The sequence below is a fragment of the Phaseolus vulgaris genome, chromosome 5, assembly GCF_051622355.1.
Source record: "Phaseolus vulgaris cultivar YP4 chromosome 5, ASM5162235v1, whole genome shotgun sequence".
Taxonomy (NCBI): domain Eukaryota; kingdom Viridiplantae; phylum Streptophyta; class Magnoliopsida; order Fabales; family Fabaceae; genus Phaseolus; species Phaseolus vulgaris.
In genome coordinates, this window is record NC_143502.1 from 8,109,172 (window position 1) to 8,134,628 (window position 25,457).

Genomic DNA, 25,457 nt, shown 5'->3' on the forward strand with positions numbered 1-25,457 from the left:
TAGAAACCTAACAAATACAATTAGAACAACCCACCAAAGAGATCACATCCTCAATACAGGACATACATCCAACAACTAAACAAGATGTTTGCCAGCAGGCTGAAGTGTGCCACATAACTATTCTTGTCGGTTGACTCGATTGCCCTCGTGCCTCTAACGACGATCCCACGCTCGATTCTCTCTGCCTTGGTTCGTGCATTCCTTTGATCGAAACACTCTATACCTGCAAAGACAAAGGGGCGCCCTAGAGGCTGTTTGCACTCCGACGCTCAAGTCAATACTGGGGCAAAGAAACAGAATGTGTGTAATAGTTTTAGTCTCAAGAACTGCGTACCTTGTGGGTTTTCTTACTACCCTTTATATAGTCTAGGGTTTTCGTTGTTTTCGTTACCCGCATTTAGGGTTTCTGGAGGAATGCCCTTGCGCCGCTATTACCCAATCTTAGGGCAATCTAGCGCGTAAGGCTCCCTTACTGGAGTGCAACCTCTAACAGAATGACCACCTGGTTACCTACTTGTGCACCTAATCTCTGGGGCCATCCGTTCTGGGGGTGCCTTGATTATCACGTGCCATACATGCAGCCTCCCTTGGAAACCCTAACCCTAACGGGCATTCGTGACTTCCAAGGCTCTTTACTCGTGCTGCGCCCAATGGCGCCATCCACACCACATGCATGGGCACCTTGTGGCTTAGGCTTCCCCCTACTCTGGATGGTATTACTGATAACTGATGTGTCTTCTGGGACCCACCTTTCGTGGTCCAAATCAGTTGTTTGAGTCGCCGATGCCGATGTCACATTGGCCTCACTCTGTTGCTGAGGACACATCGGCACACCCTGGTGATCGATATCCGACTACTAGTCGGCACCCTGGCTCGTGCCGCTTGTGAGACACCGGCTCATGCCGCTTGTGGGACCCAACTTACTGGCCCACCATTACTAGCAGTCAACGATGTTCGAGGACTGGTCGGTACAATAACCAAGTGCCAAACTCGACAAACCGATCCTGCAAGAAGGAAACGTAAACTAGAAATAACCCACGAAAGATATCACACCCTCAATACAGGACATAACATCCAACAACTAAGCAAGATCTTTGCAGTAGGCTGAAGTGCGCCAAATAACCAAGTGCCAATATAAACAAACTGATCTTGCAAGGAGGATACATAAACCATAAATAACCTACAAAAAGAACACAACAACTTCCCAATCTTGACAGATCAGTAACCATAAACACTACATATCAATCTCTCAAAGCTCATACACCATAAAGATTCGAACACCAGACCGAAAATCATAAATCAAATACACTTTCCTTTACCGCAGCCCAAGAACAAAATCATCAACCCGACCCTGCCAGGTAGAAAAAAACCAAGAAAACCTGCACAAACACACCATACCTTCCAAACCTGGATAAAAACATTAAACAAGAAACACCAAATATGAATCTTTCAAATACCTCATACAACATTGAGGTTCCAAACACCAGTCTGAGTAAGAAAAATCTGCCAAACTTTCCTTTACTGTGACTCAAGACCAAGTCTTCCTTTGTATCATAGTAAAAACCTCTACTAGGTCTACACACCCATTCTAAAAAACAACCATATTCTTATGATTCCAAAATTCACTTAAAATACCTACCCAAATACCCCCAAACACCTAATAATAGCATGTTTCAAACCTATAGGTTTAAACATCTTAAAAGACATTTGTCCATCACAATCTAAAGCCAAAGAAGACCCCAACCACTCAAGACACATTCCCCAAATTCTTCAAGAGACCCTACACTCAAAAAATAGATGCCTTACCGTCTCTTCCTCCACACCACAAAAAGGACACCGAGCACACACCATAGGTATACCACCTCACAAGAGATTGTCCTTAGTGGCTATCGCATTACATAACACCCTCCAAGCCGTAAATTGTAACGTTGGTACTATCTTTAACGTCCTGAACTCCGCGAAGGGGTCCCCAATCACTTTAGACTCCTCCCCCAAGAGAATATTATAGGCTGCCTTCACAGAGAAGTCTGTAGATTCTACATCCCTCCAAAGCCATTTATCAATCGTATTTTCACCCTCTCTTATTAACCTCTTGTTATCCAATACTTGTAATAAAAGATCAGCCAGACTAGATTCCAATACAAAGAGATTCCTTCTCCAACTCAACTTCCACGAACAACTATTATTGTTCCAAACCCCAACTTGTGATATAGTGCGATCACTATCTAAAGATAACGAGAAAAGTCTAGGGAACTTATGCATTAAAGAAACATTGTCCACCCATTTATCCTCACAGAACCTAATTTCTTTTCCATCCCCTACTTCACACCAACCTATGTCTTCAAAGTCATTACCCCACTCCTCTAAATTCCAAACTTTTCTAATGTCCCTCCAAATAGCGATTTCTTACAATTATGAATTTGGGACCTTAACCCCTTTCACCCACCATACTTAAAGTCTAGAATATCCTTCCATAAACCTTTCTTTTCATACTTAAGTCTCCAAATCCATTTCCCCATAAGAGCCAAGTTAAATTTTCTTATATCAATAACCCCTAATCCACCTTTGTCTTTCAACTCACACACCTTATCCCACGCCACCCAAGCAATTTTCCTGTTCTTTGAGCCCCAATTCCAAAAAAAACTCTTTTGTATCCTTTTCACTTTCTTCACAACATTAGTTGGCATACAAAATAAGGAGACATAAAATAACGGTAAGGATGTAAGCACCAATTTGATAAGGCATAATCTGCCAGCCGAGGGATTTCCCTTTCCAAGAGCTTAACCTACTTCGTAACTTATCGAGCACCCCTTCCCAAAAAACACACCTCTTATGGTTCCTGCCTACTGTTATCCCCAAATAACTAAAAGGAGCCTTTATAATATCACAATTAAGAATAGAGGCAAAATGTAATCTCTAAACTATAGAATAAAATTACATTATTTTTTTATATATAAAAGCTTTCATGTTAAGTATCACTATGCAACTTGACATCTCAGCTAGGCTAATACCTCAAGTAACAACAATCATTTGTCATCACATGAAAAAATATTAAAAAAAGAAAAAATAAAGAAAATACAAAAAAATATGGAGGGACTAGACAAAAACTCATATGTTAACAAAAACGATACATAGGTAGACTATACCTATTCATAAAGAATTCTAAAAACAGGCTAGATGGAAGCCTATTATACCAATGGAACGATTCTCTATGAATAAATCCTAAATTATCCAACTTATCGACACACACATTCCCTTCAGATAAAATATGAGTAACTTTAAACCTGATTTTCCCTTCATGAAAAATATGAATAACCCTAAACCCGATTTTCCCACAATAATTAAGACAAGTATTCCATCGATTATCAAGCATCCACAGAACATTAGTTCTAGCAGTAAATGCAGCACAAACCAAGTAGAATCACATTCAAGCCAGACATTAGTAAACCTTATCTTTTGAGCTTCCTCCATAGCATGTATAACTCCATAAAACTCAGCAACCATAGCAGTTTGAACTTTAAGAAACGTAGAGAAAGCACCAATAAACTCCCTCATACTCGCACAAAAAATACCTCCATAAGTAGCAAGACCAGGATTTCCTCTTGAGCCCCATCAGTGTTAATTTTAACCCAGCCTCTCATCTAATAGGAAGAGGACGAAGAACTTTACCAGTACGAGTATTAAGACCAAAAATCTTAATCACGTTGAAATCCAACATATCATTCTTCATTGAAGCTTTAGACGAATTTCCCACTAGACAAGTTAAATCTTTAGTTATCGAAATAGCCCAAGAAACATCAATTTTATCCTAAAATTTAGCTTAATTCCTCATACGCCATATCATCCAAATAGAAAATTTTATCACAGCAAGCTTAATCAATTTAACCAAAGGACTACCATCATTCTTAATAAAAGAAAGAAGATAATCCTTATTAGAGAAATGAGAAGTAAAAAAAACTTTCGAACTCAACTCCAAATATGAAAAGCGTTAGAACATTCAAAAAATAAATGTTGAATAGATTCTTCGTGCTTTTCACAAAGCGTACACATAGAACATAAATGCAAACTTTTATTCTGAACATGCTGATCTGTAGGAAGTCACCCATGAAAAAAATTCTATAGTACTAGAGTTTTGGAAGGTGGAATAGATGAAAACCAAATGAATTTACCCCAACCACAGGGAACTCCTGGTTCCAAGAAAAAAATCATAACCTATTTAAGAGTGAAATAACCAAACTCATCTATAATCCAATTAGGAATATCCTGTTCCTCCCTAACCATTATATGATTAAAAAATGAGGCATCTGCTGTAAAGACAATGGAATATTCAAATCACAATCTATCCAAAACTTAGAGACTGTATCTGGAATGTTAACACCATCAGATAACCCTTCAATATTTGTTAAAGAATTAGAAGAACACCATTTATCATTCCAGAAATGAATAAAAGTATCTATAGCAATAATCCAAGAAGTATAATCAAGTATAGTAGAATAAAACTGCCTAATTCCAGGCTAAAGAGAAGAGGATCTATAAACTATTCTAAACTCGTATTTTGATTTAAGAACCCTAACTTTCAGGAGAAAAGACCAAGGTCTGTTGCTATAAGCAAAGTTCCAAGCAAGCTTAAGAAGATATGCATTATTTTCATGACGAAGATTACTAATCTTCAAACCTTCATTCTCAAGAGGAGAACAAATCGTATCCCAATTAACGGTAACTATGCCTTTTTCAGAATATCATCAATCCAAATAAAATTTTGACACCACTACTCAACTTGCTTAAGAAGTGAAACAAACCATTTATACATATTAAAGCTATAAGCTAGAAATTCAGTAACATCATATTGACCAACTGAATCTGGCCCATCATGCTAAGAGATTTACCTTTCCAAGATGCTAGCTTCCATATGACTTTATCATCCAAAGGTTGAAGAAATCGACACTTTGGAGCATCAACAAAGACAGACACTCCAAAATAATTGAAAGGCAAACAATCATGACTATAAGAAAGAATACGTTGAATTTTGGTGACAAATCTTGTAGAATTATCCATGGTGAAAAAACTACTCTTAGAATTATTAACATATTGAACAGAAAAATCATCATATGTTTTAAGAAAAATACTCAAATTTCTAAGAGACTTATTATCCCCCTACAGAAAACAAATATATCATCAACATACAAAATATGAGAGGAAGTGAGATAACCTTACGGACTAGCCATATGTAGAATTTTCTTATCATTCACAAGTGTAGAGATACCTCTACCAAGAACTTCCTCTCCAAGACAAAAAAAGTAAAGGAGACCCACCAAACTGCATCTCTACTACAAGGGAAAAAAACTCACCAAACTGCCATTTATTCTGATAGAAAACATAGTTGAAAGGAGAATTGTATGAATCCAACCGGCAATCAAGGGGTGAAAACAAAAGGTGTCAAAACTAATAATAAAAACTTCCAACTCAAAGTGTCAAAGGCTTTATGAATATCAACTTTGTAAGCCGCATTACCTCATCTAACCTTTTTAGAAAACATGTTAATAGCTTCAAAAGCAATACCAATGCAATCATATTGGTGGTCTTCAAGTTCTTTACCAGAACACATGGATTGATATAGCCCCAAAACTTGGGGCTGTTGTAGTTAAGATTGGTGATTTTCTTCAGGCAAGTTCTTTATTGTTAGAGTAAATTACACTAATTACTCCAGAAGTTTTTGTCAAAAATTACATAAACTTTTTCAATATCTGTTAGATTATTCAGAGTGTAATGTTCTTCAAACAACCAATGGAGTTAGTATAGTAGTAAAAGAAACTAAGATAAGTAATTAGTATAATTTACCCTTTTCTTTTATTCTACCTTCCAAGCTACTAAAATATTTCATATTTCATGATACTTTTCTTGCAAGTGAAATTTTAAAATTCACAAAAACCAAAATCAGCAAAAAAAATTTATTTCTAGCAAACTTTTATAGAAAATGTTAGAAAAGTCATGGGCCATATAGTTGTATCACGAGAGTCCTCATATGTTGATAACTCAACATTGAATTGTTCCAAATTATAACCGTTAAAAATAGAAGAAGAAATAATCTTTTATTGAAATGTAAGTTATCTGAGAAAATTGAGAAATTTTGAAAGATAGTAAATTTGTAATAATATTTTTACTAGGGAAAAAGCAAAACCCTGAAACTTGACAAGTTCTTATGATACGTACATGAATTTAAATGAGTGTGACATTATTATTTTTTTCTTCTTAAGTGCAGCTTATAACAAATGACAAGTTCAAGAGTGTAGAACATAGAGTAGTGGCAAATGTGACAGGTCCAAGAATATCTGTTGCATGCTTTTTCAGTGAAGGTCTTAGATCACTAGGGAAACTCTATGGACCTATAAAAGAATTAAAGCATCACATCAGACAAGGAATATTGATCTTCATTTACTGTAATATGGTATCAGAGCCATTTTCGAGGCTATCCTAACGAGTATTTGTTGGGTTTAGCAGGCCACCCGCTATCGGGCCGTTATCGGACCACCCATAACATATATCTCCACGCACGAGTTGGTAGCCTCGGTGTGAGGGGGGTGTGTTGGAGATCTCACATCGACTAGAGATTAGAGTCTTTCATAGTATATAAATGGGTGCAAACCTCACCTCATTGAGCCGGTTTTATGAGGTTGAGTTAGGCTTAAAACCCATTTCTTAACATGGTATCAGAGTCATTTCGATCCTATCCTATACTATCCCACGCACGAGCTTCTATCTATCACTCTCGGCGTGATGGGAGTGTGATGGAGATCCCACATCAACTAGAAATTAGAGCCTTTCATTGTATATAAGTGGGTGCAAACCTCAACCTCATGAGCCGGTTTTATGGGGTTGAGTTAAGCTTAAAGTCTACTTCGTAATATGGTATCAGAGCTCTTCGAATGAAGAGTTCTGCTGCGCTTCTCTCTGATTTTTATTTCCCTCTTTGTTGTTCTTGGTTATTTTTTTCTGTTCTCTTTCAAAATCTTGATTGGTTTTAAAAATCTTTTAGGAAATGTTTAATGAAAACCCTAGTCTTCATAGTCTTAATAGTAGTCACACTATTACATGCAATTTTTGTGGTAAATATGGTCATAATGAGGTTGTTTGTTTTCGCAAAGTGGGTTTTCGTTCTGGTAATGTTAAAACCTCAAAGTTTTCTTTTACTAGAAAAGTCTGCACTTTTTGTAATCGTCTTGGCTACACTGTCGACACCTGTTATAAAAAGCATGGGTTCCCTCCTGGCTACAAATTCACCAATTGGACATCCCAAGCCAATAATATGATTACTACTAACACTTTTTCTGAGCTTTTTCCTAAAGAACAGGATGTAAAGAGGATTCAACTTAGATTACAACAGTGCCAATTCCTTACCAACATTTTGCGTCAGCAAAACCTTGAGGATCATGCCCCTCACAGTCAAATTAATCAAGTCGGCACCATCTCTACGAATGAAATCCCCAATACTGAGCATTCTTCAACAGGTAAGTTTCTCTCTTCACTATCTTCTATAAAAGAATCTTGGATTATTGATTCTGGTGCCACTGATCATGTTTGTCAAAATTTGAACATTTTTACTACTTATACTAAAATTAAACCTGTCTTAATTAGTTTTGCAAATGGCCAAACTGTTTATGCTACATATTCTGGTTTAGTACGTTTTTCTGATAAGTTTTATTTGTTTGATGTGTTATACGTGCCTCATTTTCAATTAAACTTAATATATGTTTCTAAACTCACACACCAACTTAAATGCACTTTAACTTTCACTTCAACCCATTGCATTATACAAGACAATCTCACCCAAGAGAGGATTGGTACAGTTAAAGCCACCGCTGGCTTGTACCTTGTCACTACCTTGCCTGCTTCTAGTCGTTCTAAACCGCATTGTTTTGCTCCTTTTATTAATTTTAATATCACAAACAAAACACTATGGCATTATAGACTAGGACACCCTTCACATGAAAGATTACATGTCTTAAGCAAACAATACTCTTTTATTACTGTTGATACTCATCATGTATGTGACACTTGTAGTCGTGCAAAACAGAGAAAACTTCCTTTCACTTTAAGTAATACTGTTACCTCTGCTATTTTTTATCTTGTACACTTTGATATTTGGGGACCATGTTCCATAATTTCTGTGCAAGGTTTTCATTATTTCTTTACTATTGTTGATGATTACTCGCGTTATACTTGGGTTATTCTGCTGCATAACAAATCTGAAGTGCGTCAGCACATCATTAACTTCACTGTTTTCGTTCAAAATCATTTCAAAACTAATATCAAAACGATTCGTACTGACAATGATGTTGAGTTTGCTATGTCAAATTTTTATGCTTCAAAGGGAATTATACATCAAAAATCTTGTGTTGAAACACCACAACATAATGGCATTGTCGAACGTAAACATCAACACATACTAAATGTAACCCGAGCTTTACTTTTTCAAGCAAATCTTCCTCCTATTTTTTGGGAATTTGCTGTAAATCATGTTGTTTTCATAATAAATGTTATTCCTACTCCATTACTTAATAACATCACTCCTCATGAAAAGTTGTTTGGAAAACCATATGACATTTCCTTTCTAAAAGTGTTTGGTTGTCTCTGTTATGCTAGTACCATTACTGCACATAGGAAAAAATTAGATGATAGATCTATCAAAGGTATTTTTCTTGGCTTCCCGCAAAATACAAAAGGTTATATTATCTTAAATTTAAAGTTTCATAGCATAGAGATATCAAGACATGTAATCTTTCATGAAAACCACTTTCCATATAAATTGGACAGTGGCTTGCCTAAGGACCCTAACACTTTATCTCTCCCTATTTCTAATGCATATAATTCAGCTTTTGATTTTTTTTTTCTGATACTGCACCTCCTGTCGAGCCATGTACTCCTGCACCCAATACTGTCCCTCCACCAGCCTCATTATCCTATGATCTTCCAACAAATAGTGCGTCTGCTCCTGCATCCAACATTGCACCTCCATCAGAATTATCACCGCCTACATCTCCAGGAAGAATCTCACCCCCATTTCCCAGAAGATCAGCTCATCTTCACTGACAACCTGCCTATCTTGCAGATTTCCACACTGCAACCAACACTGTAAGTAGTAGATATCCTATTCATAATTACTTGTCTTACAATTCCTTATCTTCCAATTTTAGAAATGTTATTTCCTCTATCAATTCTCATCCTGAACCTCGGACATATAACGAAGCGTCCAAACATGCTTATTGGCAATCTGCCATGCAAGATGAGCTTCAAGCTCTTGCTGCTAACAATACTTGGCAACTTACCCCTCTCCCTCCAAGAAAGAAAACTATTGGTTGTAAATGGGTATATAAAATCAAATACCATTCTGATGGCACTGTTGAGCGCCACTAAGCTAGAGTTGTTGCCAAAGGGTTCACCCAACTTGAAGGACTTGATTTCTTAGACACTTTTGCACCTGTTGCTAAACTCACTACCCTCTGCCTTCTCCTTGCTATTGCCACTACCAAAAATTGGATTTGAAAACAACTTGATGTCAATAATGCATTTCTTCATGGTGATCTCCATGAAGAGGTATACATGACCCCCCCACCTGGCCTCTCTCTTCCTTCTCCCAAGCATGTTTGCAAGCTTCAACGGTCTTTGTATGGCCTTCGTCAAGCTGGTCGCCAATGGTACTCCAAACTTCCTACTTTTCTTTTATCAAATAATTACTCTATTTCTGTTGTTGATCACTATCTTTTTCTTAAATATAATAATGATAAACTCACTGTTATTCTTGTTTATGTTGATGACTTAGTCTTAACTGGTGATGACACAGAGGAAATCAATACAATTACTGCATCCCTTCACCATCACTTCAAGATAAAAAAATTTAGATAATCTCACTTACTTTTTGGGACTGGAAATTGCTCGCAACAGTACTGGTCTTCATTTAAGTCAACGCAAGTATACTCTTGATCTCCTTCAAGAAACTGGCATGCTTGACTCTGCACCTGTGGCCACTCCTATGACTCACACCTCCCGTCTCTCTCCCGACCAAGGCTCACCTCTCGATACTGATGCCACTTCCCAATACAGAAGACTCCTTGGACGTCTAATTTACTTAACCAACACGCGACCAGACATCCCTTCGCTGTCCACAATTTAAGCCAATTCATATCTCCACCCACAAGTCATCATCAGCAAGTTGTCTCACGTCTTTTACGTTACCTCAAGGGCACCCCTGGTGAAGGACTATATTTTTCTCACACTAGTTCACTTCACCTCTGTGGTTTTAGTGACTCTGACTGGGCAACATGTCCTACCACACGCAAATCTGTCACTAGATATTCCATCTACTTAGGAGACTCCCTAATATCATGGAAATCAAAGAAGCAGCCAACTATCTCCCGCAGCTCCTCTGAAGCCGAGTATAGAGCCCTTGCCACCACCACATGTGAGTTACAATGGTTGTCTTACCTCCTTCAGGATTTACATCTTCCTCTCTCCCAACCTGCAACCCTGTACTGTGACAACAAATCTGCCCTTCAAATAGCTTCCAATCAAGTTTTTCATGAACGAACCAAGCACATCGAAATTGATTGCCATCTAGTTCGTGAAAAACTTAACTCTGGTCTCCTCAAACTACTACTCATTACTTCTGCAATGCAAGTTGCTGACATTCACCAAGCCCCTTGCTTCCGCACAATTCTCTACTCTCAAATCCAAGCTGGGCCTGACAAATATCTACTCCCTAGCTTGAGGGGGGGTGTTAATATATTTAATTTTCTATTTTAAATTATTGGGCTTTGTTTGTTTGGCCCAACTTTCCTTTTCTGTTTCAGCTAGGTCTTAATCTTTTTCTTATATATACACCATGTATTTTACTCTCTAATATACAAGTGAATAAAAGTTTCTTTTATATTTATTTTTCTCTACAATTAGGGTTCATCAAAACCTCTCTTTCTTCATTACGATTACGTGCGATTACGTACGCTACATTAAAGCATCACATCAGACAAGGAATATTCATCTTCATTTACTGTAATAAAATGCATTAGAAATTGAAACATTTATGAAGCTCACTGAGACTAAGGATCTTATTATCTTATTCTCATACTGGAATTTTGTAGTGTCACTTGTCTTGTTATTTTGGGACTTGTTGTTTTAAGACATAACTGGTGATATGTTTTATGTACATGTTCTACATTGAAACCCACAGTTTACACCAAATTATGTTGACTCAAAGAGTATATGGAACTATACAAAACTATCTCAGCTTATAAGAAAAAGATAAATCATAATTAAAATTTAAAGTTGTTATAGAAAAATTTATCCAAACATATCCTCTAATCTCAGTGATGGCTCAACCAGTGAACCAACTTCAAATTACCTCATAGGCATCCATCTATGATGATCGTATTTTGGAGATGATGTTGCAGAAAAACTTAGTTGTGCACGTGAAAAATGGGGATTCTTTCAGGTCATTAAGCATGAGATTCCAAGTGAAGTTTTGGATATGATGTGCTGGTATGTAACACGGATACAGATATTTTGAATAAAAATTTATATAATAAGTTATAAATTTTTTTAAAAAAATTATTAGTTGTGTTAAAACTATCTTAAAGTTGTCAAATATAAAAAAATTTCTGCGTGTGATACGTATCCAATATCGAAATACACCAATTAAAAATGGTGTTTGAGCTTCCTAGGAAGACACTTGGTTTTGTGATAGCATCGCATTGTCCAGAAGCATAAGAAATGGCAGTTGTTTGCAGGTTCTTTTATCATTACATTTTAAGCATTAATCCTTTGTCCGATTATTTTTAAGCTTTTTGTGTGTCTATCTCTTATCTCTTTTAAATCTGTTCTACTTTGTTTTTTAATAATTTTTGATAAAAAAAATCGATTTTTTCGTAAATAACTAGTTGATTTTCTGGAATCATATTAAAAACAAATTTGTTTTTGGCTAAACCGATTTCTACTTTATTGATTTCTCATTGGCTTTCAATCTACCTCAACATTTGCGAAAATATTTCATAAACAATTCACCCCCCTCTTATTTAACGCCTACATTTATAACAATATCTTATTGATGGATTGCTCCCTTATGAGCCCTCGGAAGCCATGATCATCAATAAGAATGCGAGTCCATACACCCTGGTGGATTTTTGTCTTTTCTGTTATAGTTACACGCATCCACTACTCCCTTGTGTAAGTGGGGACCAATGTATGCGAATAATGTCTAAGCTCCACGAGGGCATTTGTGGCAGTCACATCGGCGGGCGAGCCATTTCTTTAAAGGCTATCCGAGCAGGGTACTACTGACCGACGATGAAGGAAGACTGTGGGAAGTATGTAAGGAAGTGTGAATAGTGTCAGAAGCATGCCGATTGGAGTCACTCGCCACCTGAGGAGTTGTGGTCAATCTCTAGCCCATGGCCTTTCCATACTTGGGTAATAGATATTTTGGAACCTTTTCTGTTAGCCCTATGCCAAATGAAGTACCTCATCGTCGCCATTGAATATTTCACTAAGTGAACCGAAGCTGAGCCGGTGGCGCAAATAATTGCTCACAAAGTCCAACATTTTGTATGGAAGAATATTGTATGCCGTTTTGGGATTCTTAGGCACCTGGTGTCCGATAATGGGACCCAATTTGCCAACAGATAGTTCAGGAAACTATGCACAGAGCTCAGAATTAAATAGATTTTTTCCTCGGTGGAACATCCCTAAACGAATGGCCAGGCTGAGTCAGCCAACAGAATCCTACTAAGAGGTTTGAAAAGGAGACTTAAAAAAGCAAAAGGAGTTTGGTCAGAGGAAATCCCCATAATCTTATGGTTTTATCATACCACCCCACAGTCAACAACGACGGAGACACCTTTCAGTCTGGTGTACTGGTCAGATGTCATGATACCAGTAGAAGTGTTAGAGAATTTCCCAAGGTTCCAAAGTTTCATTGCTGAAGAGATCAACGAGGGAAGGAGAATAAAATTAGATTTGTTGAGGAGGCGCACAACCGCGCCCGCATAAACTCAGAAGCCTTGAAGAGAAGAGTGGAGTTGAGGCACAAAACTAAAACAAAGCTTCGACAATTCAAGGTAGCCCGACTTGGTAATGAGGAAACCCATCCTTACCAGATTTGAGAACAAGTTGTCTCCCAAGTGGACTGGCCCATATCGAGTATCGAGGTACTTTGCAATGGAATATATAGGTTAAAAACTCTGGATGGGGGAGCCATCCCGTGAACATGGAATGTGGGGAGTCTCAAATTTTATTTCAGTTAATATGTTTATTCACCTTGTTTCTTAAACATTTTATGTTCTCTTTTAGGGTGACACTTTTTTTTCCCTTAAAGGATTTTTTTTTTAATGAGATAGCCTTTAAATAGTTTTTATTTTGGAAATCCACGAGCAAATAGTTACCCTAGTAGGCGCACTGTGAGACGACATAATTCGGAACAGACACAGTAACCCGAGTAGGCACATGGTAAGACGACCTAACTCGGAACAGACATAGTTACCCGAGTAGGCACATGGTAAGATGACCTAACTCGGAACAAACATAGTTACCCTAGTAGGCGCACTGTGAGACGACTTAACTCGGAACAGACATAGTTATCTGAGTAGGCACATGCTAAGACGACCTAACTCGGAACAAACATAGTTACCCGAGTAGGTGCACTATGAGACAACTTAACTCGGAATAAACATAGTTACCCGAGTAAGCACATGGTAATACGACTTAACGGGGATCAAACATAGTTACCAAAGTAGGCGCACTAGAAGATGACCTAACTTTGGGGGTGAGCAGCGTCAACACTCATCACTGGGCCGAGCATGAGTTCAGACTACCTCGTAATACCAATAACGACATACCATTATGACAGAACCGTAAGGTGAGATTGTTTGGCAAGGTGTCTGCCATAATGTCAAGATAACCAATGATGTAGGCAAGGTTAAAGTAGCTAGTGAATTCAACTGACCTAGAAGGGCGCCATCCATCTAATATTAAGCTTGTTTCTTAAGAGTTATTCTTATACGTTTCATCTCACTCAGGTTAGGAAATTTGTAATATGTTAGTTATGCTGCATTTGGTATGCGAAGTCAATTTATTTGGCAAAGTACTTTTGGCATGTATTTATATGTTATAGGCAAGACTATTAACGCCCTAATAAAGCACATCGTGAGCTTAAGTTATAGAAAATGATAAACACTCTTAGGATTGTCTGAGTTCCAACGATTAAATATACATTTTAAAGGGACAAACAAAATGACTAATAAGTTCCAATGTTAAATGTATGCATAAAATATGGTTCATAAACTTAGAATTAGGAGTCCTCCACTAGCTTCCCATCAACTATGCTCTTGTATAGGTTCAACTCGAAGAAGTCCACTGTGGGGTGGACGATGGCTGCTTGCTCTAAGGCGGTTTCAAACCAAACAATGAATGATTGGGTTGCATCATCCTTAAGGGAATCAACCACCTTGGAGAACTTCCTTTGCTTATGCGTCATCTCCACTTCCTTTTCTTTCTTCAAGTCTTCAATCTTATTGGAGAGTTTGCTCTTCTCTTCGGCCAAGACAAGTCCCTCTTGGGTCTTATTGGCCAACTCCAAGCACTAACAATTCACCTCAACACGGAGGCGCTCAACCCCCTATTGGAGTTCGACAATCTGTTCGATTCTCTTGTCTTCAGCCTTTTTTCGATCCCTTACTTTGACATTAGCTAAACACGCTGAGGAAAATGCTTGGCCAAGAAGCTTCTCAGAGTCTTGGCAGAGATGATTTTCACCATAAACCATCAGCCTAGCCTTATCCTCGTCTGACAAGAAACATGACTCGCCATGTGCTGGGATGTCAAAGTTGGGATCCCATAAGCTCTTCCTTTTTGAACTTCCCACAACTTCGCACTCCTGGATGGGTAAAAGATTTTGATAAGGAGCCTGACCATTTGAATGCGAGTGCTCGGAGGGCGGAGTCGCCTGCAATCCTTTCCTCTTAAAAACAAGACCCGAGGTTGTGTGCTCGTCTTATTTGGATTGGACATGAACAACACCAGCTGAGACTTTCTTCTTCTACAACGAAGAGTCCTTGTTTGCAACTGCACTCATCTTCTTGGCACGCTCAATCAGCTCGGCTTTGCTAATGTTAGAAAGCATGTTATCTATAAAAACAAACAACGTTTCAGAGTTCATGAATTAAGGTTTCCTTTCAAGGGTAAGACTAAAAAAGGGGATATACCAATGTAGGCTTTGAGAGAACCAAGAAGGTACTCCCAATCCCAAAGGGTAGAATTAGCCACTCATGTTGGTCAGTACAACCATGGAAAGCAAGTAAAGAAGATCATAGACGTTTCTCCTTGATGGCTGCCTCTTCTAGGGTTTTATATCTCCTTCTACTCTTCGAATGACGTATAGGGTTATGCCTCACACCTCATATTTAACCTAGTTGGGTTTCGCTAAGTGACTTTTCGCTTAAGTGAGTCTAGCTCGCTTGGGCGAGTTTGACGAGAATAAACCTAACTTATCTAAAATGAACTCGTCTGGGCGAGCCTTGGGCGAGTTCCTCTGGAGTGATCTGGTTTGAGCAAGTTTGGACGAGTTTTGAGCCATTTTTCCATGTTCCAACTTTCCCTTTTCATCTTGTTTATTCTCCTTTAGCCCTTTCATCTCCATTTTCCGTTAGAATCCTGAAATTAACACAAATTTGGAAAAAAATTGTCTTATTCATATTATAATCATAAAATATGTAAAAAGTTTTAAATTAATAAATTAGGGGTTAAAATGTAGCTAGTTTTTTTCAATAAACATCCATAAATGTCTTTCGCTTAATATGAAATATTATTGAAATATGACACTGTTGAACCATGTGGTGTTCAATGTTTTGAAGAATCCAAATCCTTTGAAGGATGATGAAGCCTCTGCTTTGCTTGTTGCTGTTGTGCTGGCTTTAGTCTTGTTCTGGGGTAGTTCAATGTTGTAATCAACACTTAGATTAAATCTCAAAGCAATTAGCATCTCAATTTTAATAAAGCAAAATGTTTTTCAAACTAAGTTGAAACAACCGATTGTTTTGTCGAAACAACCGATTGTTTACACTTAGATGTTTTGAGAAAGTTTGAAAACTGTTTTTGAATGGTGTATTTTGTTAAGTAACAAAACAACCGAGTGATTCGATGAAACAATCGATTGTTTATTTTAAAACCATAACAGAAAAACTGTTTTCTTTGACTGAGCTTTAAATGCTTTAACTAAATACGCTTCAGTCATTAAATGCTTTGACCAATCTATTTTAAATGCAATTAAGAGTTTGTTAAGATTTGATAACAAACTATATTCTTAGATATATTCTGAAAAACAGTTTTGATATATTAAGAATCTTGAAACAAAGTTTTCATAGAAGAGTTTTTCAAAGTATTCTGAGATTGCTAAAGAGTTGAGAGATCGATCAAGGTGCTGAATAGGGATTCTACTTGTATTGATTTCAGATTTCCATCTGTAACAAGTGTAATCTTTGTAAACTGCTGAACATTCGTTTATGTGTGTTGCTGAGATTGGCTATGTGTTCTTGAGGTGTTCAAGATCAGCAATCTTAGTGTTGGCCAAGGAGAGTGTGTTTCTTGAGGTGTTCAAGGTCATTCTCTTGGTTGTGGTGTAAGTGATCAAGTGGTGATTGCTTAGTGGATATCCTCAGGGTTTCTGAGAAGACTGGATGTAGCTCTAGTTGGAGTGAACCAGTATAAACATCTGTGTACAATCTTTCTATCCCTATCTCTTTAATTTCAGTTTGTTTGTTGTTTGCTGGTATAAACAACCGATTGTTTCGAAGAAACAACCGATTGTTTTTTCCTGATATCACTATTTTGCTTGCTGTTTTGGCTAACTAAATTGCTGAATCAATTGGTTTCTAAAATAAGTTCATTCTAGCTTAGAAAAGTTTGCGAAAACCCCTTTAAACAATTCACCCCCCCCTCTAGTTTAAAGCCATCTTTTCTAACAGACACTTATAAACTCTCCCCAACCTAGAATCTTGCTTGTCTTCAAGAAAATTAAATGAATATAAATAAATTATTTTGAACTCAAATATCAAAACAACTTTATTCATTATAAGTTACATTAGAAACTTATAGTGCTTCCAACTTCAAATATAGCAAACTATAGATACAATGTACTTCCAGGATCAAACTAAAACAATAAAATGACAATTCATCAAGGAATTTCTTCTCATATGCTCACATATAAGTATTTCTCTCTATTTTCATTGAATCCTAACAAATCGCAGTTGCTTTTCATTTCATCTTCATACTACAATTATATAGGAAACATGAATCTTAAGGTCTTTTACATGGTTATAATGAGGCTCGACTTCCAAAAAGTATTGGTTGTTAGATAAAAAATATAAAAATTAAGCAACCACAACTTTCAATTCATCAGTAAAACTCTCAAAACTGTTACACACTCACCCGATTTAATTAGTCTCATTCCTTATTCTTTTGTCTTTCTTTGTTCTAATCAATCATCCTATTAAATTTTCATGTATCATAAATCGTTCTTATTAATATCATAATCTCAAAATATGTAAAAAAGTATAAATTCATAAATTAGGGTTAAATTATAGCTTTTTTTTATCAATAAGCATCCATAAGTGTTTGTCTTTTAATATGAAATACTACTGAAATATGATAGTCATCAAAATTTGATACAATCCAAGCCAACAAGGAGATGACCAAGGACTCACATGACCATTCACACTATGAGAAGTCTTCTCAACTTTCAAATGAATACCCCACCAAGGATCTAGCAGACCTCACCAAAAGAAGAAATGGACAAATACCAGAATGTCAAATGTTCTTTCTTATGGTCTTCTTAAAAATAAACATGTTAATTTTGAAGAGAAAAGTTACTCTACACAAATTGTGGTGTGAGGTTTGAATCCTCTTGACTAGGTCTTATCTTGAGTAGTGTGAGACTCTCAAGTGGCGGACCTTCACTCATCTTGGTGGCTACCACACCTGCGTGAATCATTCTCACCATCAGTCCATAAGCTACACTTCTTCCACTATTTTCAATTCATTTCCATTTTCGCCTTTCATATATGTTTTTTTCTTAAACTCTTGCTCTTGGATTTGATTTTGTTATATGCCTATGGTTCATCATTTGGTTTGGCCATGACCACCATTGATGTTTACCTTATTGCCATTTCCATTCCACATTGCATTTCATCTATCACTTTATATTGATTTTTCATTTTTGCCTTTGTGAAGTGAACCTTCACACTTACTTAACCATTTGGTTAAGTTCGTGTCCAGTGGGAATCTTCCTTAGGTTTCACCATTAAATTGCTAAAATCCCAACTCTAAGTAAATTGTTACCATAAAATGGAACCATCTAAAAATCAACTCATATCATGTGGTTATCAGAGCTTAGGTTCTTGAGCTTTTTTTTCTTTGAGTTGATTTGGCACTTTACTTTTCTTGCACCTTTAATTTATTGTCTTTACATTCAAGCACCTTTAATATCTTGTCTTTACATTCAAGCACATTTAATTTCAGCCCTTTATTTTATTGCTTTTCAATTCGACATTTATCTTATCAATTAGCTTTGTTTTCGCTTTTGGATGATAAATTGTGTCTTCTTTTGTTATTGCCTTTTTTCTTTGAGTCATATATTCTTTAGTGTTTCTAGGAGTCCTTATATTTTGCTTCTAAGTACTTTGCTTTTAATTGTGAAAATTTAAAAGTAATTGGAAATTTGTTTTAGTAGAAGTAGATTTAAATTCCAAACACAAGATTTCAAGTGATCAATTAAATTGAATCCCAAACTTTTGTGCTAATTAGAGGTTTATGAAAATATGCATGATCAAAACTATGGACATCTCATTTCCATAATCCATAAACAAGTTTAATATATATATATATATATATATACACATATGTGTGTGTATATATATAAGAGAAGTGGTGCAAGCTTTTGGTTACCAATCTCTTCAAATAAAAACATTTCAAATAGTGAGTTCATTTTGATTGGCAAATTGATTTCAACATTGTGGAATTTTTATCCTTTTGATTTAACAATTTCTAAAGAAAGGAAAATTTCATTGTTAAAAGTTTAGTAAGTATCTTAAAGTCTTTTTGTGTGCCTTTTCTTGCTTATCTTCTTTAAAAGTTTTGTCATACATCTTTTCTCAAACTTGGTTTAGCTTTCTTGTTTTGTGCTTTTCTTGTTTGTCCTTTAAAATTTCCTTGAGTTTTGTTGTGGTCCTATTGAGATCAAGTGATAAGGGCTTTGTCCTTTTTCATTTGAGAGATTTCAACACCAAGATAGACCTTTGTTGAGGGGAAACTTTCTTTTTGAGTGTTTTGTGTCTTCTCCTCTTTGTTTTTACACAAGAGTGACACAAGATAGAGGGAGAGTGATCTAAATTTTCTTTCACTAATTGTTTGTTCATTGTATTTTATGGCTCATCTTTCTTCAGGGGAATCATGAAAACCTCAATCTCTCCAAAAGGTTTTCCTTATGGGTGAGTTGGCAGCGACAAAAAGGTCCCTAACACAAAAGGAGGAAGAGATGAGGCAATTGGAGGACATACTCCAAAGGCTTGAAACCGCACAAGTAAGACAACCAAGAAGGTGGGAGAATAAGAGAGCTACAAGGAGCTTCACTCAATACGGCAACCGTGAGGAAGATGAAGATTGGAGTACTAAGGAAGATTCAAATTCAAATTCCCAAAAAAAAAAACGAAACATTCTAAACCTTAATTCGTGCATCACATCTATACATCACCCCAAAGCACCCATCGACACATTTTCTCGGTACACCCTCAAATCAACCACTTCTTGGCCGCATCAACCACTCAAACCTCTTCATGCTAAAGCATTTCGAGCTTGGGGGCGCAAGCGTACCACATGGGGTTTAGACCCTCCTGGACACCGACAACTGAACTACCTAAACCTCACCTCGACACCTTAATGACGAGTTTAAAAGGGGATAAAAGGTTAAATCATACATAGTGTGAGAACATTAACCACGTGCTAATACAGGCTCATACTTATGCACCCTTAGGTTAAAAAATATATTTTACTAATAACCTTATACTAACATATAAAAAAAAGACTATTTTAATTATTCTCCAACGAGCTTACTAACATAACTGGGCCAAACCCATCACCCACCTTATAGCCCCAACAGTCGAGCTGACCTACCCATATCGTGCCCCGAGCTCCAATCACTAAGCACTCTGTCCAGTACACATCTCTTATATAATTGTAATAAAAAAAATATTAAAATGAGTCTTACCAGTGTTCTTCTATGTAACAAACGAATTTATATTTTTAGTGTATGAACTGTGTTATAATAATATAACATCCACATCACCAATAGATTATTAACATGAAATGAAATAATTTAACATTTTAGTCCACACTAAAAATATGTTTGACACTTAAAAAAAACTACTTATAATAATTCTCTTTCTACAAATAACAATAATAAAAATCTAAAAATTAAATTAAAAACAAAAATCAATTTCACCTTAAAATAAGGCTTAAAAATAAAAATTGCAGAAAGTAGGGCGAAATTTCACAAGTTTTGATAGAGGATAGCCTTGGTTTGAGCGAAAATTTCTGAAAAGTTCTCCCGAAGTAGTTTTTTCCTGAAATTCCACGTAAGAATCTCCACTGAATTCGGGACAAAACGCGACAAATTTTAGTTGAAACGGATGAATAGTGAGCCACGAAAAAAATCAAACAGTTTCACACACGAATGAACCTTCCTTTCAGTCCTGGTAGTGATCAATAAAAAATTTATTGCCAATCTTGTGGGACGAATCTGGGGCTCAAATCTCAGCCAAAACTCAATAGACACAGTGATGAACGTTTGGTAAAAATTTCACACCAAAACACTCAAGGAGTAAGGCGTAGCAAGTCCCAGACCGAGAGTGAACAAAACTGGTTTTCCGAAAACAAAACGTCCTGGCTTTTCTTCCCCGTATCTTCTTTTTTTGATTTGTTTATGGACGTGCCTCCTTACCTGGGTGCAAACAACATTTGAAAGTACTTACAGGCTCATAAGAATAAGGGTCCAACTCATCTCTATAAATAAGTTGACCAACATCATACCAATGTACACATTTTAAGACATTTATTACTCTCAACAACCAATGATCGATCCTTGACTTGAGCGTTAGAGTGTTTCTTTTGCAAGTACCCCGCCCCGACCGAGATCAGATACCGTTGACCGGAATGACAGAAGACATATAAAGCAGATAGGATGAATTCTTTGACCTTATGTAACCTTTTTAAAATTCTTGCTATGTTAGTGATGGATAGATGACAAAATCAAGTTTCTAACATGATAAGACGTTCTTTAAAAATGCTTCAAAAAGTTAGTTTTTCAAAAATTCTACTTTTTAGGACACATTTAATAATATGTCATTATACAAGTTTAAGGAAAAAATGATTTATGTTGTATAATTTTATATTGGTTGGTCCATAGACATAAATTATGTCGAGTACTTGATCAAGTTCTATTAGACAAACTAATGTTGCAAAGTTCCTAACAAAACATTATTGAGAATTCAATTACTTGTGACTAGATAACTTTAGTACTATTTGAACACTTAGTCACTTCTAATTAACAATTAAAAGTATTTTTGAAACGCAATCACTTCTAAACAATCGAGAAACAATTAGAGTATAATTCCTAAATAAAACACGAGTATTTATTTGAAACACACGAAAAAAAGAAATAATTTAAAAGATGATAAGATTTTGCTTTCTAAGAAGATGATGTCTTTCAACAAATAGGTTAAATTCTATATTCTAATTGGTCTCCTTATAAATGATTCGTTAGATTTATTATATTGGGTGTAAGGTCATCAGGTTAATTATTAAATAAAAAAATAAAAGATTTATAAAATAGCACATATAATATAATGAAAAGAAAGAAAAGAGTATGGATAAATTATAATAATTTTGAAATAAATATCTCTTCTCTTGTCTGAGTTATATGTGGACGAGGAAGTCCCTTTCTCATAACGTAACTTGCATCCTACCTAAACCAAGTGTTTCTCTCTTCCCATAATAGTACCAAAATTACCAAAATCAGCACAAGGAAGCAATATGGGGTTTGGAGTTTCAGTCTCTGAGGAAGTAAACACTGAGAGGGTGCGTGAACTCAAAGAATTTGATGACACAAAAGCTGGTGTTAAAGGCCTTGCTGATCAAGGGATCACAAAAATCCCAAGAGTATTTCATCATCCACCCGATGAACAAGTGAAGGTCTCAACTTCAGGCGGAGAAGCAGACGATATTCCTGTTATAGACCTTGCAGAAGTTGACAAGGATCCAAGTTTACGGCAAGGAGTTATTGACAGAATAAAGGAAGCATCTGAGAAGTGGGGTTTCTTTCAAGTGGTCAACCATGGCATCCCTGTGACTGTTCTAGAGGACTTGAAAGATGGGGTGTGCAGGTTTTATGAACAAGATACTGAGGTGAAAAAGGATCTATATACCCGGGACCACAAGAAACCTTTTGTGTATAATAGCAATTTTGATATCTACTCTTCACCAGCACTCAGTTGGAGGGACACTTTTTTTTGTTATCTGGCTCCTAATCCTCCCAAACCTCAAGACTTGCCAGCAGTATGCAGGTAAGTTTTTGTATGTACAGTGCCTTGAGTTTTATGCCACTTAGATCAAGTATGTTAAGCAATTCAATTAAAATGCATTGATACTATAAAGGTTTTCATACAATAAGGTAAGATGGTTGTACTTTTTGATTATTTTAAGATAATTTATAGGATGAAAGTTGAGGTCATATTTAGCTTTATAAGTTTATACTCATATGAAGTTAATATTCATAAAGGGTGTGCAATGTTCCTGAATAAGATTCAACCTTCAAGTAGCACAGTAGGCTATGAATTGTTATGAAGAAAGAGGAAGAAAATCTCAAGTTAAGCTTTCCATTTCAACCATAAGACATTTAATTGATTTCTAACTGATTGCATCTTCTTGTAGGGATATACTTCTGGAATATGGGACATGGGTGATGAAACTTGGAATTGCACTATTTGAATTACTATCAGAATCTCTAGGGCTGCATCCAAACCATTTAAAAGACATGGATTGTGCAAAAGGAATTATTTCTCTTTGCCATTACTACCCTGCCTGCCCTGAACCAGAATTAACACTGGGAACCATTAAGCATTCTGATAATTCTTTCCTCACAGTGCTTCTCCAGGATCATATTGGTGGTCTTCAGGTTCTTTACCAGAACACATGGATTGATATAGCCCCAGAACCTGGGGCTCTTGTAGTTAACATTGGTGATTTTCTTCAGGCAAGTTCTTTATTGTTAGAGTAAATTACACTAATTACTCCAGAAGTTTTTGTCAAAAATTACATAAACTTTTTCAATATCTGTTAGATTATTCAGAGTGTAATGTTCTTCAAACAACCAATGGAGTTAGTATAGTACTAAAAGAAACTAAGATAAGTAATTAGTATAGTTTACCCTTTTCTTTTATTCTGCCTTCCAAGCTACTAAAATATTTCATATTTCATGATACTTTTCTTGCAACTGAAATTTTAAGATTCACAAAAAAAAAATTCAGCAAAAAACACTTATTCTAGCAAACTTTTATAGAAAATATGTTAGAAAAGTCCTAGGACATATAGGTGTATCATGAGAGTTCATGATAAGTTGACAACTCAATATTGAATTGTTTCAGATTACAACCTTTAAAAGTAGAAGAAGAACTAATTTTGTAGTGAAGTGTAAGTTCTCTGAGAAAATTGAGAAATTTTGAAATTTGTAATAATATTTTTACTAGGGAAAAAGCTTTCTCATGATACGTACATGAATTTAAATGAGTGTGACATTATTGTTTTTTTCTTCTTGAAGTGCAGCTTATAACAAATGACAGATTCAAGAGTGTAGAACATAGAGTAGTGGCAAATGTGACAGGTCCAAGAATATCTGTTGCATGCTTTTTCAGCGAAGGTCTTAGAACACCAGGGAAACTCTATGGACCTATAAAAGAATTATTATCAGAAGAAAATCCTCCTAAATACAGAGAAGTCACTGTTGAGGAATATGCGCGCAACTACTTTGAAAAAGGCCTTGATGGAACCTCTGCTCTTCATCCTTTCAGGATTTGAGTTGGATTGATGTGGTTGAATTAGCACAATAAATGCATTAGAAATTGAAATATTTAGGCTTTGTTTGGATTGATAGTGAAAAGTTGAATGTGTGAAAGAGTGAGAGTGTGAGAATAAAGTGTGAAAAAAAGTGAGTGTGTTTAGATTAAGGTATGTTATACTGATGTGTGTGAAAAAAGTTTATTGAGATGCGTGAGTGATGTGATGATTGTAAGAGTATTTTAAGTTATTTTGAATAAGGTAAATTGTAAGATTACAAATTTACCCTTATATATAAAAAAAATTATTAATTTTGTGCATATTTTAGTTAATTAAAATAATTTAAAATTTCATTTATAAATAAAATAAAAATATATAAAATTTAAAGAAATAATTAAATATAATTTTAAATGTAAGTATAATTTTATTATTTTTCATTTTATTAATTTAAAATAATTTTTTTACTTAAGATAATTTATTTAGATAATTTTAATATTATTTATGATTCTTTAAATTATGTTATCTATATATATATATATATATATATACAAAATTATTATTAATAATAATTTCCATTATTAGTATTATTGTATGAAGGGCACCATGGTTTTTTGATCATATTCCACTCTCCTTTCTCTTCAATTATGAGAGGATCCTAAATACCCTCAAATTTCCATTCACTCTCACCCTCAACCTCCCCTCTCAGAGAAGCAAACAAGGGTGACACCCATTCACCCCACCCTTAGGCTTTGTTTGGATTAAAGGGCGTGGGGGGAGTGGAAAGTTGAGGCTATGGGGGAGTGGAAGTGTGAAGAAAGTTGAGGTTGTTTGGATTGTGGTATGTTAGAGTGGATGTGTGAGAAAAGTTTATTGAAATTGGTGAGTGATGTGATGGTTGTAAGAATATTATAAATTATTTTGAAGATTACAAATTTACTCTTGTATATAAAAGAAGAATAAATAATGAGTAATCTTTTTTTTGCATATTTTAGTTAATTAAAATAATTTTAAATTTCATTTATAAATAAAAAAAATATAAAATTAAAATAAATAATGAATTATAATTTTAAATTTAAGTATAATTTTATTATTTAACATTTTATTAATTTAAATTTATTTTTTACTTAAGTTAATTTATTTACATAATTTTAATATTATTTATGATTTTTTAAATTATATTATGATATATATATATATATATATAAATATAATGATTTTCATTATTATGAATAACAAAATGAATATATTTTTAAAAAAAATAGATATTTAGAATATTAAAACAAAATCAAAAAAACAAAAAATCAAAAAAATCATGA

General features: G+C 35.5%; 1 protein-coding gene across 2 annotated transcripts; it reads left to right on the forward strand.

The window, feature by feature from the left end:
- The first annotated feature begins 22,018 nt into the window (after positions 1-22,018).
- LOC137835068 (1-aminocyclopropane-1-carboxylate oxidase homolog 12) lies at positions 22,019-24,461 on the forward strand. Of its 2 annotated transcripts, none has more exons than XM_068643406.1 (3): positions 22,019-22,652; positions 23,020-23,341; positions 23,911-24,461. In XM_068643406.1, the coding sequence occupies exons 1-3, from the start codon at positions 22,123-22,125 to the stop codon at positions 24,160-24,162; spliced, it is 1,104 nt and encodes a 367-aa protein (XP_068499507.1). In that variant the 5' UTR covers positions 22,019-22,122; the 3' UTR covers positions 24,163-24,461. The 2 variants fall into 2 exon arrangements, with proteins under 2 accessions (XP_068499507.1, XP_068499508.1); XM_068643407.2 differs by having other exon boundaries at positions 22,027-22,652; positions 23,906-24,461.
- The last annotated feature ends 996 nt before the right edge of the window (positions 24,462-25,457 follow it).